General features: G+C 48.4%; 1 protein-coding gene across 2 annotated transcripts in view; it reads right to left on the reverse strand.

Annotated features, from left to right (window-relative positions):
- Positions 1–19,117, reverse strand: part of PHIP (PHIP subunit of CUL4-Ring ligase complex) — a 2,330,659-nt gene that overhangs the window by 2,123,092 nt on the left and 188,450 nt on the right. For both annotated transcript variants that reach the window (XM_086926531.1, XM_086926532.1), the window contains exon 9: positions 12,931–13,031. In XM_086926531.1, coding sequence (XP_086782657.1) covers positions 12,931–13,031 — 101 coding nt within the window. The remainder of the gene's footprint in view (positions 1–12,930; positions 13,032–19,117) is intronic.

Raw genomic sequence — 19,117 nt, forward strand, 5'->3', positions numbered from 1 at the left:
CAGGCACAGGGGAATATACTTTCTGCGCGTTTCTCCTTACCCCCACCAATTGCGCAAGTCAGGAGGGAAGCCAGATGAAGCGTGAAAGGTAATGCGAGAGGTTAAAAGAGACTAACATGGAAAGACCGTGAGGTAGAGAAAAAACAAAAAGGCAAAACGTAAGACGACAAAGCAAATGAAATGTGAGGTAGGGGAGAGTAATCAATATAGGGCGTGTGTGTAGCTGAGGGAGTACAGCCCATGGAGAAACAGAAGGAAAAGGAAGTCTGGAAGGATAGAGGAAATACGTTCTGGGAGTAAGAGGAGTTAACAGATGAAATGTGTAAAGGAGGATAAAGAAAACGATGGGAATAGGGGAGAAGTGTGGCAGGCAGATGGCTGCGCGGAGGGAAGCCGGATGGGGACGGGAGAGCCTGGTGGGGGGCGGGAAGGTATAGAATGACGAGAAAACGATGGGAATCGAAAAATAGAAACGAAAGAAAAAGAAGCTAAAACCGGGAAAGCAAGACTATTCCGCCATGCTCGGCTCGAAAAAGCAAATGGCCGGATGGGGGCGGGAAAGCCTGGTGGGGGGGGGCGGGAATGCGTGCGAGGGGAGAAGTGTGATAGGCAGATGGGCCGGATGGGGGCCGGAGAGCCTGGTGGCAGATGGGCCGGATGGGGGCGGGAGAGCCTGGTGGGGGGGCGGGAATGCGTGCGAGGGGAGAAGTGTGATAGGCAGATGCGCGGAGGGAAGCCGGATGGGGGCGGGAGAGCCTGGTGGGGGCAGGCGGATTAGGGAGATGCTCGTGCGTGTGTGGTCACGTGACCCGCTTTTGTGGTCACGTGACCTCGCATGCACTGTAAAGAAACCGCAGTGGAAACCGCAGTGGTTTGACTATTCGATCGAGCCCATGAATTTTCGCCATTCCATTCGCAAGCGAATGGTAATAGGCGAAACCTAAAGAGCACTGGTGTGGAAAAAGGGTGTATTATGTAATATTGTGAAAACCATTGGGGGAAAAAATCTTTAATTATTGAAATAAAATGTTTGGGAAACCATAAAACCCAATAGTAATAAACAAAATGAAAACATAGGAAATTGATAGAATTTATCAACTGTGGAGGAACAACACTTAATTTAGGGAACTTGCAATTTATTTAGTATATGCCCATTCCTCCAGCGTATTGTGCATAAATCCCAAAAACATGCCCTGGAGAGTAATACTATTTTTACACTGTATTCCTTAACAATACACTTGTGGGTTACTGGGATAACCCCATGCGGAGTCCTGTAACTACCAGAATGAGCACAATTAGGTTATGTATTACTAGAGAAAAGGAAAATGCTACTTACCAGTATGCATCTGTTCTTGGCATGTAGAGCTGCAGATTCGTATACTTTTGCATAGATCGCCTTCTGGTGTTGGGATTGGATTTTTCACTTTTTTTGTCTTGGAAGAAGTCTTTGCAGTCACGAGGAAGGTGACTCCTCCCTAGGACGATAGTGCGCCTGGGCATTGACTCCATTCTTCGATTGTTTTTGCCACGCAGGGTTACGATGGAGTAGTAAGAAGTAGAAAGAGATGTCCCTGTGTAATGCATCCAAGTAAGATAGTACTTGAACCGATAGAGGTATACGGGGAGGCAGGTGGGTGTATACAAATCTGCAGCTCTACATGCAAAGAACAGATGCATACTGGCAAGTAGCATTTTCCATTCGAAGCACATGAGCTGCAGATTGTATACTTTTGCATAGACTTTACAGCAGTTACCTTCTCAGCGGCGGCTGCCTGTATCTGTTGCAGTGGTTTGAAAAAGTGTTCTTAAGGCAGCCTGGTCCACACTAGCTTGTTGTTTTGCCTGCACATCTACACAATAGTGTTTTGTGAAGGTGTGTGGTATAGCCCAAGTTGCTGCTTTGCAGATGTCATCTAGGAGAATGTTCCCTAAGAATACCATGGAAGCACCTAGTTTGCATGTGGAATGATGGATGTATTTAACAATCCACCTTGCAATTCCTCTCTTTGAGATGGAATTGCCTTTATGAGGTGGGGAGAAAGCCACAAAGAGTTGTTTGGTCTTTCTAAAGGATTTTGTCCTTTCAATGTAGTAGAGTATTGTTCTTTTAACTTCTAACGTGTGAAGAGCTGGTTGAGGGGAAAACACTGGGAGTTCAACAGACTGGTTGAGATGGAAGGTAGCTACAACTGTGTGTAAAAGTTAGGGGTTCGTCCTAAGTACCACTTTGTTATGATGGATTTGTAAAAATTGTTCTTTTATGGTTAATGCCTGGAGTTCACTAACTCTCCTGAGAGATGTGATCACAACCAAAAAGGCTTCCTTCCAAGTGAGAAACTGTAGTTCGCATTTGTGGAGAGGTTCAAAAAGGGGGACCCATGAGTCTGGTAAGGACCACATTTAGGTTCCACACTGGAGAGGGCGTGACTCTGGAATTATTCTTTTAAGTCCTTCCATAAAAGCTTTGATAGCGAGCACTCGAAACAAAGATAAATGTCTGTTTTGGAGATCTGCTGCTATCGCAGCTAGATGTAGCCAAATAGATGTATATGCTAGGTTACATTGTTGTAGATGCAAGAGGTAGCAGATACTGTTCTGAATAGAAGCATCTAGTGAATTTATTTTGTTGTTTGTGCAATAAATGGTAAATAGTTTCCATGTTGTTGCATAGCATGCTCTGGTGGTAGGGCGTCTAGCTTCTTTAATGATATTCATACAGTCTGGCGGAAGAGTTAGGTAGCCAAACTAAGACCTCAGGTGCCAGATCAAAAGGTTGAGTTGATTGGGATCTGGATGTCTTATCTCTCCATGGTTCCGCTTGAGAAGCTTGGGTGAAAGACTCCGTTTTTGATGAGGGACTACTGACAGTTCCAATAGGGTTGTGAACCATGGTTGTTGGGCCCATGTTGGAGCACCTAGGATCATTGTGAGGGAATGCGGTTTTGAGTTTCCGAACCACTAACGGAATGAGTGGGAGAGGCAGAAAAGCGTAAGCAAATTTACCTGACCAGTTCATCCATAGCACATTGCCTTTAAACAATGGGTGTGGATACCTGGACGCGAAGGTTGGGGATTTTGCGTTTTGGTGCGTGGCGAACAGATCTATTTCTGGGTGGCCCCACATGCGAAAGAATGGAAGAAGAACCGGAGGATGAAGTTCCCATTCGTGGATCTGCTGTGTTTGACGACGGAGCAAATCGGCTTTGTGATTTTGTACACCTGGGAGGTGTCCTGCAAGGAGATCTATGTTTTTCAGAATGGCCCATCTCCATATGCTCTGGGCTAGGTGTGAAGGCTGCAGAGTGTGCTCCCCCCTGTTTCTGTATGTAGTACATCGCTGTCATGTTGTCTGTACGGACCAGGACAGCTCTGCCTAGGAGGTGGAGTTGAAAAGATTTTAACGCTAGAAAGATTGCTAACAATGCCACTTAGTTTATGTGGAATAGTCTTTGTTGGTGGGTCCATATGCCCTGGATGGTATGGGTTTGAAGATGAGCTCCCCAGCTGGTAAGCGATGAGTCTGCTGTTAGCACTGTCTGTGGAACCGGGTCGAGGAACGACCGCCCTGTGGAAAGGTTTAGTGTGTTCCACCACTGCAGAGAGCGATGTGTGCGAGCGTCAACCAACACCAGATCTGTTAACTGGCCTTGAGCTTGGTTCCAAGTAAGTCCCAAACTTTCCTGTAAGGGATGCATTTGGAATCTTGCATAAGGGCTGAGTAGAATGCAGGAGGCCATCATCCCGATTAACTGCATGAACACATACGCTGGAGGTGAAAGTTGAGACTGAAATATTTGGATTAGAGCCTGTATGGCTCTTATCCTAACTGGATTGGAATATGCTAGAGCTTTTGAAGTGTCTATTGTAGCCCCTAGGTATTGTTGTATGTTGGGCAGTTGGAGATGGGATTTGGCGAGGTTTACTGTGAATCCCAAGCTGTGAAGCAGCTGAATTGTGGTGTGTGTGTGTGTGTTGCACACAGCTGCTGTGTGATTTGGCTTTTCGTCCAGATAAGGGAAGACATGAATAGGATGTCTGCTTAAGTGGGCTACAACTACTGCAAGGCATTTGGTGAAGACTCTGGGTGCCACTGTGATCCCGAATGAGAAGACATTAAATTGGTAGTGTTGATAATCTACCACAAACCTGAGATATTTCCTGAGAGCGGGGCGAATGGGAATATGGAAGTAGGCGTCCTTTAGATCCAGAGTGGAGAGAAAGTTGCACTGTTTAAGTAGTAGGAGCACCTGTTGGAGAGTGACCATGTGAAAGTGGTCCGACTGAATGTAGAGGTTTAGCGGTCTGAGGTCCAGTATGGGCCTGAGGGAGCCGTCCTTTTTTTGGGATTAGGGAATACAGGAAGGAAACCCCTTGGCCTTGATGAGGCAAGGGAACTGGTTCTATTGCATGTTTTTGTATTAGAGAGAGAACCTCTTGTTTGAGAAGTGTCAGATGTTCCGAGGACATGAGACGCTGTCTGGGAGGAAGGTCTGGGGAGGTAGAAGAGAGTTCCAGGCAATAACCATACTGGATAATTTGTCTTACCCACTTGTCTGTTGTAATGGAATTCAGGACAGTTAGGAACTGTAAGAGACGTCCCCCGACAGGAGTGAAATGATCGGGGGAAGTGTAGGGAAGTCACTGTTTAGTGGTGGGGAATGCAGCTATTGTTGCCACAACCTCTCCCTTTATTATTGTTGCTTCTGTAGCCTCTGCGAAAGAATGCTTTCTGGTATGTTTGAATGGGGCTCTTGTAGGAGGAGGAAGGATGTTTTGAACCCATGGTTTTGGAGCCAGTTCTGTAGAAGGAGCGGCGAAAAGAGCCTCTAAGGGAAGGAAACTGTAAGGGCCCCCATAGACTGAGCAGTTTCGGTATCCTTCATCTTTTCTAGTGATTTGTCAACTAAGGGTTGAAAAGAGGTTCCTGATCAAATGGTTGATTTAAAATAGCAGTTTGAACCTCCTGCTTGAATCCGGAAACCCGGAGCCAAGCGTGTCTACAGAACAAGATGGTAGTGTTAATTGTGCGCGACGCGCTATAGGCCGCATCAAGCGCACATTTTATTGAGGTGTTGCTAATCAGTTTGCCCTCCTGGATAAGGTTGTTGGCTTTTTGTTTGTACTTATCAGGAAGGTGTTCCATGAGCTTTTCAAGCTGGTCGTAGTGAGCTCCGTCGTACCTGGCCAATAAAGCTGTACTTTGTGAGTTTGCATGCTTGCGTGCATTAGTTACCACTAGGGAATCTAAGGGAGTCGGACCTTTATTGTAAATTGGGTCATTGGGAGCTGCCTTGTATATTTTATCCACCCTGGGTTTGAGAATCCTGGATCTGACTGGGTCCTTAACACCTTCGCTGCTAAGGCAATTCCCGCTATGTGCTGAGATATGCAGGATGCCATTATTCATGACGAGCTCAGCTCGTCATCAGCACACGACCAGTGTACTGCATGACGAGCTGAGCTCGTCATGAGCATCGAAGGGGTTAAAAACTTCTGGGGTATGATTTAGCAAGCCTTTTAAAATTGGCAGGGTGCTTGTTGATTTTTCCAAGGGTGCAAAGGTTTCTAACAAAAAATCTTCATCTAAGGGGTCGGAATATAAGGGGGCCCGTGGTATTGGGCAGCCCTGTTAATTAGTTGCGCGAACCCCTAGTTGTCATCTAGTGGTAACAGCTTAGATAGAGATCCGGTTTATTATGTGGGTCGGGATCGGTATTGTAGTCACCCCAAGTGTCTACGTCATGTGGGATGTTATGTGAATGAATGATCGTCCCCATGTGGGTCTATATCTCTACCTGTGTCATCCTCACTATCTGATTGTTGATGTGAAAATATAGGTTGTGGGGAGTTTGGTGGAGAAATCAATAGATGTGGATTAACTGGAGGGGGAGAAGGAGGTGGGGACATGTTAGGGCCCATGTCCTGTCGTTTGAGAGGTATAGCCGGTTCTTCTGTAGTGTCCAGTTTCCTCTTTTTTGGAGGCTTGGTGACTAGTTTGCCCGTGTTTGGGTCAATAAACAAAGTTTTTTGCATTGGATCTGTCAAAAAGAGATGCAGGCTGCGTGCGCTAAATGTCTTTGTTCGGTGTCCATGTATTTGGAGCCGAACCTTCTTTGTAGGAAGTTTGCGAGGCTTTTCGTGGGGTCTTAGACTCTTTAGGTTTTTGCGGCTGCAAAACATTTCGGCTCCGACGATTTTTTGGAGACAGAAGCCTTTTTCGGCTCTGAAGATTTCTTCGGTTCAGAGTATTTGTCCTTGCTATGCTTCGACTGAAGGCTCTGGCTTTGAGGCGGTCTTTGGCATGGACAAGTGTTTGACCTGTTGCTTCGGTGCCGAGGAGGACTTTCCAGCGTCGAATTGGGGTTGGCTCAAGCCCAAAGGCTTATGCTTAGGTTTCATAGCTGGGTCAGGGGGCGGGCGTCTGAAACCTGTTGATGGTGTCAACCTGAGCCGAAGGGCGACTGTTACCGGAGCCTTCGGTTTATTTTTCGGGATGAGGGGTTTCGGTACTCACGGACCGTTGAGCCGGGGTGAATGTCTCTTGTTCAGCGTCAGAGTCCTCGGCACTGGAGACGTGTTCTTCATCACCTGATTGTTCCGGCTGGATATCGGGGTCTGCTTCGAAGATGTCCGGAATCAAACTGCTTCTGCAAGAAATTTCGTGACGTCGGGCCTAATGATGAAGGATGGTTTTGTTCGACCTGAACAATGCACAGGCCTTGCAGTTTTTATCGCCATGCTCCGGAGAGAGGCAGAGATTGCACACCTTGATTAAGTTTGTGTGTGGTAACTTAGTACCACACCGGGGAATTTTTTGAAGGGAGTCCTTTCCATTGACTGCAGGCGTGGTCGGCACGGAGAGGCCCAACGGTCCGCTTCGAAGATCGAGGTCGAGGAGTTTGTTTTAAGATGAGCATCGAAAAGGGAAATGCCCGGTTACTCACCGGTAATATACATTATTCTGAGGCCTGGTCTCCCCGTCCCATTCCTTACATGTGAGCAGCTAGTCCGCTCTACAGAAACCCCTACCTAGCTGAGCTGTTTGCACTTCCCCCTAGGATGACGTCACCCTCACGTGACTATAAAGGGGAAAGTGCAGAAACCAAACATCCCGAGAATACCAAAAAAACTGAACGAAAAAACACACAATCACCCAAAGAAAACCCATACCAGGGAGGGAGGGAAGGGGTCAGGAATGGGACGGGGAGACCAGGACTCGAAGTAATGGATATTACCGGTGAGTAACCGGGCATTACCTCCTCGTCCTTTCTCCCCGTCCCATTCCTTACATGTGAGCCCATACCCAAGCACACAGTGATTGTAAGAAAAAAACAGACCTAACAGTTTCGAGAAAAAACAGGTCCAGTTTTAATCAAAAGAAAACAGTACATTTCACAAATCATGCACCGCAGAAAAGACACGAGCCCCAAAAGCAGCAGAGGGCCCCATCCCCAACTGAAGCCGGTAATGGGCAACAAAAGTATGTGGAGCAGCCCAAGTGGCAGCATTGCATATATCCCTCAACGAGGCCCCCTTGAACATGGCCCAGGAGGATGATACAATCCGAGTCGACCGACCCTGAACAGAAGAAGGCAGAGGACAGTGGGCAGAGTCGTAAGCAGAAACCACAGCACCCCTGACCCACCAAGATAAAGTGGACAAGGAAGGACGAAGCTCCAGCCCCGAGAGGCCATAGGTGACGAACAGGGAATCAACCTTCCTGAAGCCAGCCGTACGCTCCAAGTAGATGCGGAGAGCCCGCAGCACATCCAATGAATGGGCGAACACCTCAGGAGAGGCAGGAGCCGGAAAAAACACAGGGAGAACAATATCCTCCTGACAGTGAAAGGAAGACACCACCTTAGGAAGAAAGAACTGACTCGGACGGAGAATGACCTTATCATCGCAAAAGCGCAAGAAGGGAGGGGAAGCCATCAGCGCCTCAATCTCACAAACACTCCGCCCAGAAGTAATGGCCACCAGGAAAATAACCTTAGCAGAACGGAATTTCAGGGCCACGGAATCCAAAGGCTCGAAAGGAGGACCCGTCAATACCCGGAGAACCAAGGGAAGATCCCAAGGAGGCACAGGAGAACGAGAAACAGGATGCTGAAGCAAGAAACTCCGCAGAAGGCGAGCCACCAATGGGGATACAGAGGAAACAGAAGAACCCCGGAAAGCAAAAATGGCAGCCCACTGGGCCCGAAGGGAAGAAACCGCAAGCCCCAAGACGAAACCATCCTGCAAGAAGTCCAAAACCTTCACGGCCTCACAGGAGGCAGAAGAGAGACCCCTCACAAGACACCAGGAGGAGAAATTCTTCCAGTGACGGTCATACGACTTCAAGGTGGAAGGACGCCTAGAAAGCTGGAGACAACGGGCAACCTCAACCGAGCAACCCAGACCCAGCAAACTTAACCTTTCAAGTGCCAAACCCCCAGCCGAAGGCGACGCAGGGAGGAAACCCCGAGAAGAGGAGCCCGCAGCGGGGAGGGAGACAGGGGAAACCTCCAATGAGGGCAAACCGAGAAGGCCAGCAGAAGGGGAAACCAAGACTGCTGAGACCATTCCGGAACCACCAGGAGAACCACCGCCCGATCCCAACGAATCTTCCGGAGGACCCTCGGAATTAAGGCAAACGGAGGGAAGGCAAACAGCAGACCCTTCGACCAAGGAAATCGAGAAAGCATCGGTAGTCCACGCCAACGGAGAGGGAACTATGCTGCAAAACCGAGGAAGAAGGTCGGACGCCTCCGAGGCAAACAGATCCAGCCAAGGAAGGCGGAACCGGAGGACAATCAGGTTGAACAGATCCGGGGACAGACAAAGGGACACCGAGGAGGGGGAACACCCTGCTGAAAGAATCCGCAGGCCCATTCTCCTTCCCCGGAAGATAGACCGCCGTCAGAGACAAGAGACTCGACTCGGCCCAAAGGCCGATCTTCCGGGACAGGAGAAACAGAGCACGACACATGCCCCCCTGGTGATTCACATAAGAACGAACCACCTGATTGTCCGTCTGCACAGAGACCGCCCGACCCCGAAGGAGAGGAGCGAACCAAAGAAGAGCCAACCAAACCGCCCTCAACTCCTTCCAGTTCGATGACTGGAGGGACTCGAAACTGGACCACCGACCCGGAGCCTTGGAGGTACCCAGAACGGCACTCCACCCCAAAGCACTGGCATCCGTGGACAACACGACCACAGACTGAGGAGGAAGGAGATCGAACCCCCGGGAAAGAGAGAGAGGGGACAACCACCACTGGAGATCCGCCCGAATCCCCGGAGTGACAGGGATCAGAGTCTCGTAGTCCAAGGAGGCAGGATCCCAGTGCGACAGGACATGATGCAACAGGGGGTACAGATGGAGCCTGGACCAAGGAAGGAGATGCAGAGTGGAAGCCATCTCTCCCTGACTCCGCAACCAGAGATGGGCAGACACCTGGGATTGGGACAGAAGCCAGGAAAGGTGACGAAACAAAGTCAACTGGCGCTCCCACGAGAGAAAAACCATGTCCAAGTACATGCGGAAGAGAGCCCCCAGGAACTTCAGGGACTGGGAGGGCACCAGCGACGACTTCCTGTGGTTGATAAGGAACCCAAAGGAACCCAGCAGAAGACACACCTGGTCCACATCAGACAGAGCATGCGAAAAAGAAGGAGAGACAATCAACCAGTCATCCAGATATGGAAAAACCAGAAGACCCTTGGAATGAAGGATACCCACCAGAGGGGCCAAGAGCTTGGTGAACACTCTGGGTGCCGAGGAAAGGCTGAAAGGGAGCACCCGGAACTGATAGTGAAGGGCCCCCACAGCAAATCGGAGAAAACGCTGGTCTTCCTGATGTACAGGAACGTGCAGATATGCATCCATGAGATCCAGGGACGCCAGGAAGCCCCCTGGCAGGACCAGAGGCAGGACGGTCTGGAGTGTCACCATCTTGAACGGACGGTGGACAACGAAGAGATTGACCCGCTTCAGATCCAGAACAGAGCGAAGATCCGAAGTGTCCTTTGAGACAAGAAATAGGATAGAATAGCAACCCCTGCCCCTCTCCAGAGGGGGGACCTCCACAATAGCCCGCTTCACCAACAGGAGCCTTACACCTGTCAACAAAGCATCCTTGCGCAGAGGAAGACGCGGCAGGGGAGTCTGAACAAAACCCAGAGGAGGAGGAGAGTAAAACTCTATCCTGCAACCATCCGAAACAGTCTAAACCACCCAGGCATCCGTAACCGACAACCACTGGGCACGGAAGGACTGGAGGCAACCACCAACCGGCATGGGTGGTCAGTCATTGAGAAGAGGAGGAAGCGGGGGTGGTAACACCGGCAGCGGCCTGGGGCTTGGCACTACCAGGGGCCCCCCCGGCCACGACCCCTGCCACGAAAGGGCTGAGAAGCGCCACGAGCAGGAGGCCCAAAAGTGCGGCGGTAACCAAAACCACGACCCCGAGAAGGAGGGCGGACCGGAGCCACCAGCTTGCGGTTCTCAGCCGACTGCTTGACCATACCCTCCAGCTGAGGACCGAACACCTTGGAACCAGCAAAGGACAACTTAAGGAGGACCGACTTCTGTGAAGAGTCCGCCTTCCAGGAACGCATCCAAATATGACGACGGGCAGCGATGGAAGCACCAGAAGCAGCAGCCGCCGCCCCCAAATTGTCAAAGGAAATATCCGACAGGTACTGAACCGGTTGCTCCATCAAAGACAAAAGAGGCGTGGCATCCTCGCCGTGCTGCAGCAGAACCGACAGGGACTGAAAACCCTTAAGGAGCGACTGAACCATATAGTTAGAATAGGCAGTCGCACGGATGGAAAAATTGGAAGCAGCATAAGAACGCTTCACAGCTCCCTCAACACGCTTATCCACAGCGTCCGCAGGAAGGGCGTCCTCAGAAACGACCAAACCCTGAGAAGAGAGGCCAGCCATCAGATTATGCACCTTCACAGCCTGAGGGAACTCCGCAGCAAAACCCTCCAGAGGGTAACGCCGAGACAGGAAACGAGGAAAGGCAGATTTGTCCACCTCCTGCCATTCGTGAGACAACACCTTGCGTATAGTACCGTGCAAAGGCAAAGAGTCTGGAGCAGGCTGGACATACTGCGTGAAGAAGTCATCCTCCAAAACATCAGCGGCAGGAGGAGAGAACCCCTAATTGGACCGAAAATGTGCAAACAGTTCAGTGAGCTCAGCACCCTGAACAAAACGACCACGCACACCCTCATCCTCCTCAGGACCCAAGTCATCCTCAGGTTCAGCCTGAGGATCCACAAAACACGAGGTCGTTTGGGAGGAGGCCCAGCTGCATCCCTGGCCAGGAAAGCAGCAGCCACAGCCTCACTGACAAGGAGGCGCAGGGCATCCAGAGGGGCCGCAGAAGATGAAGCCTCAGCATCCATCATAGAAGCACAAGTCCAAAAACCACACCAACAGGCAAAAACAAGGACAAAAAAAACACCCAAAAAGGACCCCATATATAGGCTGAGGACCCGGAAACCTGTGGCAGGAAGAAAAAAATGGGCCGGCATATAAGGACCAGCTATCAGCCAAAACGCCCCCTAATTGCACAAGCCATATCACAAACTCCACAAGAAGCCCCCAGCCCGCTAATGCAGGGCGAAAAAGGACCAGAGACCCACTCAGGAATGACCGCTGGAGCAGGCCAACCAACGCCCGGTGAGTAATGGTGAGAGAAACGAGCAGAAACGGCCGCTAACGCGAGCCGCGTGCAATACAACAGCCCCATAAGGAGACAGCGCGGGGGAAACGGCAGCGCGATAACCAAGGCGGCCGCTAAAGCACGCCGCCGAAAATAAATAAGGAAACAGCAGGGAACTCACCATGAACACAGCAGCCCCCGAACAGCACAGCCAGGAAACGCGGTAGTAGATTGCAGAAAAAAAAAAAGAACAGGATGTTTGGTTTCTGCACTTCCCCCTTTATAGTCACGTGAGGGTGACGTCATCCTAGGGGGGAGTACAAACAGCTCAGCTAGGTAGGGGTTTCTGTAGAGCAGACTAGCTGCTCACATGTAAGGAATGGGACGGGGAGACAGGACGAGGAGGTAATGGAATTGAGACAATATCTTCGAGTGGAGAGGGAATGCGCATAGAAGGGGGATTCAAAACAGATATAGATCCGGAGCGCAGCAATTCACATCCGAACCCGATGGCGGAAAAAACTATCTAAGGATGGAGCCGATGCCCATGCGCACTATTGTCATAAGGAGGAGTCACCTACCTCGTGACTACAAAGACTTCTTCCAAGACAAAAACAAAGTGCAAACATCTGAGCCTAAAACCAGATTGCGATCTATGCAAAAGTATACAATCTGCAGCTCATATGTCTCATTTCTCTTGGTCTATATCACAAAAGTCAAAGCACAAGACACCAATGAGTCTGGTAAGTTATTAATGAAGAGATGTTTGTGACTAGGAACTAGGACGGAAGCCACACCTCTGTTAACTTGGTGGCTGAGAGCTTCGAAAAAAACATCTTTAAACCATTAACAACATTTTTTGCTAGCTGTACAAAGCAGGAAAAAAATATTTGTCACAGCCGTGGTCATATGTCTCAAATTTCACTTACAATTGTTTCACAATATAACAAGGCGAATTAAATGTACTGGTTCACCATAAATTTGCGTTACACAAACAATCAGCACTTATAAGCTACTTAATCTGCTGCACGTCGCTTTAGAGCTTTAATCCAGCAAACTTTTTCAGTGGATTTGTAAAACTTTTTTTTACATGAATTGAATGCAACAGTTCATGGCTTAGTAAAGTACTGGTTTATGAAAATAAATCAGATGCCCTAAAGTTACAATGCAATATGTATGCTATGTTAAATTAAATTACTGGACATTTTTCACAGCAATATTGTTTGCAATTGTGTCAAACTGAATAATCATAGAAGTCTACTGACTTTATTTTAAGTGTTCCAGCATCCCACTGCCAAAAACATATCGTGCCATCTGCCCCAGTTGAAGACAGGTATCTTTTTGAACCAAGACATAATGGTGAAAACTGAAAAAGAAAAACACATTTTTCTAGTTAAAAACATGACAAATGCAGCACAGTGACCACAAAAAATATCAGATACAAGTATACCATAACATTAAAAAAACTCTATAGTTCATCATGAAAGTGAGAGCAGAATTAAGAGTGAAAGCGAGACAGTTACTGTGTGAGCTAGAGGAACAAGTTACTTGACTTCGGTAACACCTTTTCTGGTAAAGACTGCCTACACGCAGATTCCTCACCTTACAATATTTTTCAGGCATCCAACTAGTAGAAATCTTAGACAGCACCACTCAGCGCCACTAGTGATGTTTACTTGCCCATATAAGTGGCACTCTGGCACGCTATTTCTTTAGTGACTGTTTCCACACCAAAAAGCAAAGCCATGTAAAAACCAAGACTAGTCTGCAGTGTCAAGCAGGATCTTTTAAGTTAAGAGCTCAACTCACAGAACAGGGAGGATGGGAGGGTTAGTGAGGAATCTATGTTAGATGACTCTACCAGAAAAGCTGTTACCGAAGGTAAGTAATTTGTTCTTCTGAAAGAGACGACTAACCTCTGATTCCTCACCTTAGAATAGACACCCAAGCAATACCTCAGTCTAAGTGGTTCTGCAAACTGGCTTAAAACCAAGGACTGAGCTGTCAAAATGCTCATCTCTGCAGAGTTGACTAAGCATTAGTGCTTCGTGAACGTGTGAAGTGACACCCACAAGCAAATGCAGGGGGTGACCAGGCAAGATGCCCTCGAAGCTGCTCCTAGCAGAGACTCCCGCTAGTGAACCAAAATCCGCCAAGACACTGAGACATCTATGACTCCCGACGCTTGTGTACCCCTTCCAAGCTTTCACACACTAGTAGAGATTTTGCACGGTGGGAAGCAAAACGAAGATGGCACAAGCTGCATCATGCCATGCTGCAAGGGACAGGAGGCCTCTCTGGGGGGTCACTGGCCGTGCCAGCTACGCCTGGGACATGATCCCTGGGCGGCATTTCGCCAGGTAGCAGAAACATACCAGCTAAGCACTGATTGCACAGTGGGAGGCCAGGTAGCACATGCTGAGATCCTGTGGCAGGCTGGACGGGGTCCACCTGTGGATCTGTGCAGCGAGAAGGCTGTGAAAGACAAATGTGAGGAGACACCTGGGGCGTTCTCCCCTGGCTTTGGTCGGCATACTGCTAGGAAGAAGTGACCTGCCGCCTTGGATCTGATTGAACCACGGTGCTGCGGGAATCCAGGAAGCAGCGCTGGATAACAATCGGCAAGATGCTGTTGAAGCTAAGTGGGGCCCTCCTGCGGAGCAGTGCAGCGCAGGGACTGTACAAAACAGCAGTGAGTGGGCTGGTGCCAGCGTCCGGTGCCGCCGGCCCACAGCACTGCTTGGCTGAGAGACCTGAATACAAAGAGGATAAAAGCAGGCAGTGTGCCTGGATTCTGTGGAGAGAGGGGCCTGAGAAGCCCACTCTGCATCGGAGCCACTGGCTTGCAATTCTGTGCCAGGACCGGTGAGACTCACAGATACCCTTATCCCTTTTGCAAAGGTGCAGACTTGGAAGGATTGGGGTCTGAACGTGTGTCTGGCATGAGATTGAATAAGTGAGTGAGCCATACTGACCTGGGGATGACTATTGCGGAGTCGGAAAGCATGAGGATACAAGTCGATCCAGCTGCACGGATTCCTGTGATAGAACTGCTGCCCTGGGTTCCTGCAGTGAGAGATCTTCCACCAACGGGAAGAAAAGTCACCTAGCACCTATGTAAACAGGAACTGCGGGTGACCCTCAAAAGACGGTTTCAAGATGGTTGGAGGGTGCAGCCCGGGGAGTGGATTGGTGAACTCTGTCCAGAAAGCAGTCCCTTGAAAAGAGAAAACGCATAAATAACTGACTTGCAGCGCAAAATGGGGAAGAAGAAAAATCCCAAGCCAGCGCAGACAACAAAGTAGTGAACTACACCGATACATTGTACCCCAAAGAGGTGGGCGTGGGCCTGGGTGGCTAGCAGGGAGCGGAGCAGAACCAGGACCCTACTTTGGCAGACTTGATGGCTGAAATCAAGGACTCCTTTGAGGCAATGGTGGAAAACTAGACTCTGTGGCAACAGAAGTCAGCCTGCTGAGGGTCAACCTCTAGAACACAGCTTTCCAAACTTTTCATGTTGGTGACACACCTTTTAGACAATCTTCATCTTGCGACACGGTAATGTGAGCGAGTGCAGAGAGTGAGCCCGAATCACCTAAGGGGGGCTCAGGGTTCCCCCTCCGAGAAAAATTCTGAAAAAAATTGTGGGCAAATGGTGCATTTTCACGCAAATTTGAGGAAGCAGGAAGGTTAATAAAGCAATTGTGAATCTGTTCAAACAAAGACAGTGACTGGCAAAACTGGGTGTAAGCAAGGTTAGGTTTGGCCCTGAAACAAAAATATAATCATGCACACATTGACACATGCCCCAGTTGTTTACGGCACAAAAACAAAAATCGCCACCTCAGTTCAGACCAAGCTATATGACAATGAATTTACACTGGAAGAGTAAGCAGTAAACAGAGCTGGAATCTCAACCAATTTTAAAAGTCATAAATATAAACAAAGAATTTACTAAAAAGCAAAAAAAAAAAAATAACACCTTGCTTGAAACGTGACTTTCGGAATGTACAAACAACCAGAGTTAGAGGGTCGGAAAAATACCTACCGACCTGTCTTGCTATTTGACATGCAGAGCGAAGGAAGCACACCTGCATGTACAAGAAGCTGGACTATACCTGCCAGGAGGAGTGGCACGATCCAAGAAAGACCCAGCTGACATGATTGAATATCATGAGGACACCTTTGACCCCTGATAGCTGCTGTATTTCTCTTAATCAACAGCAGTCAAAGGGTCCCTTTTCCCTGGGTGCATCAGGGTCCGTGCCATCGCTGCTACACATAGGTAGTAACAGTACCAACATCCCTGACACACAGCAGTGATGGATGCAGTGTTGGTTTATTCAAAATAGTTTTAAGTCGTTTCAGTTTGTGGCTCCAAAGATTCACAGGCTATCTTGTAAAATATTTTGGCTGACAGCCAGATACCCCGAGGCCTGGTCTCTGTTCAATGGCTTTAAAACTGGGGCGACCTACAGGAAGGTGCAGATGGGTGTTAAGGGTGGGTGCGATTCTGGCACAGAACGTAGCTTGTCCCAGATGGGGACAGACAATGTGCATTTTGGTAAAGAGTAATGTCATATTATGAACGTAGACCACGTGTCATGGAGCAGAAATTAACAACTTTTTGTCACTCATGCCCTGCTGGGAGTAGGTGTCAAGGAAAGGATTCCAGATGACCTCTAAACTCCCACCGATTTTGTTCAGATTAAGGATCATAGTGCGACTATTTTATGGTAAAATGTTACCCGAGCGCCTATTGGAAATAATGTATTAAATTATGCTTTAAAATAAGATAACTGAATTTAACCTCAGTGTCCGAAATATTAAAAAATTCACAGTTCCCAAGTGGCCCCATGTCTGGTGCAACAGAATAAGTTACTCCTGGTATTTTAGTAAACCGCGTATTGCATTTTCTGTTTAGATTTGTAAATATGGACTCAAAAATCCCAGCAGGCATCGTGCTTTTGGTTGGACTGGCTAAATGTGGCACTCAGTTGCTGGTAACGCCCCTCCCCTCTCATCCTGCTCATACTCTACTCTAATTTTATCCCTCCTGGGTTCCGCCCAAACTGTATGAACTGTGCTTGCTTTACAGCGCTCCAAAGCCCCTGCAGCATGTTCAGCGCTACTTAAAAATAACTCTCTAAATACGTGAAAGCAATTACCAAATATGTCAAATAAAGCACATACAGCGACAGCATTTTCCATGTTGCCCCTTGAGGGTAAGTACACATCTTGCCATTGCCCGTCTCTGCAACGCGTGCTTTAAACACCGGAAATGAACATGTCACAACCTTGTGCCTTTCATTCAGAGCATACATACAGTGTCTGTCTTCTTTCCTTTATGTAAAGTGCCCGCACTCGTGTAATGGCCCTTTGCATAAACTACACATTGTTGGTTCGGCAGTGCACCAAACAGAATACACTCGGTGCTCTCTTGGCCTCTTCTAAGCTGCTGCCTTCACAATATAGTGTGGCCTAATGGCCTGAGCGGTCGCCTCGGAGCTGGGGAACCGGGTTCGAGTCTGGGCAGAACACTTCATCTCCCGGTGCCTAACACAAATAATGTGCCCGTCTGTAACGCAACTGATGCTCATGTAAAGAGCTTGGATTCATTCGGGTCTAGTTCTGCGCTATATATACAAAAATAAAAATAGCACTTTAGGGCCCCAACGCCAGACAGAAGAGGTGGTTTTCACGAACGCCGCATATCAAGAATAGGATCGGCTCTGTTGGTTCTGTATTTTTTCTACCACTAGTTCTTGTATAAATAACACAGCCGCCTGAGTTGAAGCAGTTGTATTTGTTCTTGAAAATTATATTTATATAGCGCTTGCTACTCGTGACGAGTTATTGAAGCGCTTTGCAGCGAGCAATATAACAACTTCCCCTTTTACACTCCTGGGCAGGTCATGTAACTAGATACGAATATGGTGTACTTAGGTGTACGTTTCTTGCACACAAACACACACAATATGCACGACAGCGGTAGCAGCAGTTCAGGCCTCCTGAAACAGAAAGCGCACAGCCGCCCAGGATCTGCTCACTATACTACAGCATATCGCGCGACACACCCACACATGGCAGGCGACACACTACTGTGTCTCAACACAGAGTTTGGAAAGCTCTGCTCTAGAAAGTGGTGGAGAGGAATACCATGACGGAGGACAACATAGTGGAATTTCAACAAAAGTAAAGTTCCTAAAAGAGACTATCCACTCTGCTTAAGGTAACAAAACGCCTGGAGGTACAGATTGAGGACACAAATAAAGTGGAAGGGCAATCCGTAGAACTATTCCTCTAAGCTTGTTTCGTCAATACTATACCCTTAATGTTTGTCTAAGTTATTTACTACTGAACGAGCGCACTAGGTTGACAACACTACTTGCCCAGGGTTGCCCCCCAAGAGCACTCGTAGCGCACAAGTTACTTACCTTCGGTAATGATATATCTGTAAGAAACAGTAATTAGTGATAGAATCCTTACTGTGGAATACCCCCATGGAAGAGATTGCCAACTGCATTGCGTCCCAGTTACTACCAAACCGGGAGGCCGGGGGCATTTACCTGGCTTGTGTTAGGGTCCGCGGCAGCGTCACTGCATCTCCAGCTGTGCAGTGCAAAGTAACTGCATCAGCTTCTGCTAATTATCAGCTGTGAGTCTCTACAGCTGCAGTTAAAGTCACGTCTCCTGGTGTAAAAAGAGGGCTCTGACGCTGTAGAGCGCTTGCTGTGCCTGGTGCTCGATGCTCTGATCAGAAATGCAATATTGCTTCTCAAAAAGTCGTAACATTCTGTTCACATTCCAAGCTGTTCATGCCTTACATCGCACTGCTTGCACTGTGACAGATTTCAAATGCTGCACTGTTACCGTTTTTACAAAGAAAAACCGGATGTGACGGATCGGGTGAATCAAATGATGCGCCTGGAAGACACTCATGCAAATTGTTATTTGTAAAGTTGTTATAACTTAAAACAAAGTCCAACACCGTATATAAGGGGATATTAGGATCGGAGAGGCCCAGAGATTCTTATCTGCAGCTTGTTGGATACAAAAATCTATTGTATGAATATGGAGGATGGTATTTTCCAAATTTCGCGGGCAGTTTTGTAAAAATCGCGGCATTTTTACAAAACTGCCGATTTCGCGATTTTGTTGCAAATCGCGAAATCGCGAAATACTGGAGGGTCTGCTTTTTAGCCAGTGAATAACAAGCCTTGATGCACAAAACAACCCATCGAGAAATGGTCCGTTTGTGCACCGCTCGTCCCTTCTTAGAGCCCATGTAACCAACAAAGAGTTGGTCATCCACCCGGAACTGGAGTGTGCGATCCAGATAGTATGAGAGCGCACGTTTTGGGTGTAGATGGTGGAGCCTCTCTTCCTCTTTCGAGGGATGTGGAGGCGGAAAGAAGGTGGGCATGGTGAAGGACTTCCCGATATGAAAGG

This window comes from Lissotriton vulgaris, chromosome 6, assembly GCF_964263255.1.
Source record: "Lissotriton vulgaris chromosome 6, aLisVul1.2, whole genome shotgun sequence".
In the NCBI taxonomy this organism is placed as follows: Eukaryota; Metazoa; Chordata; class Amphibia; order Caudata; family Salamandridae; genus Lissotriton; species Lissotriton vulgaris.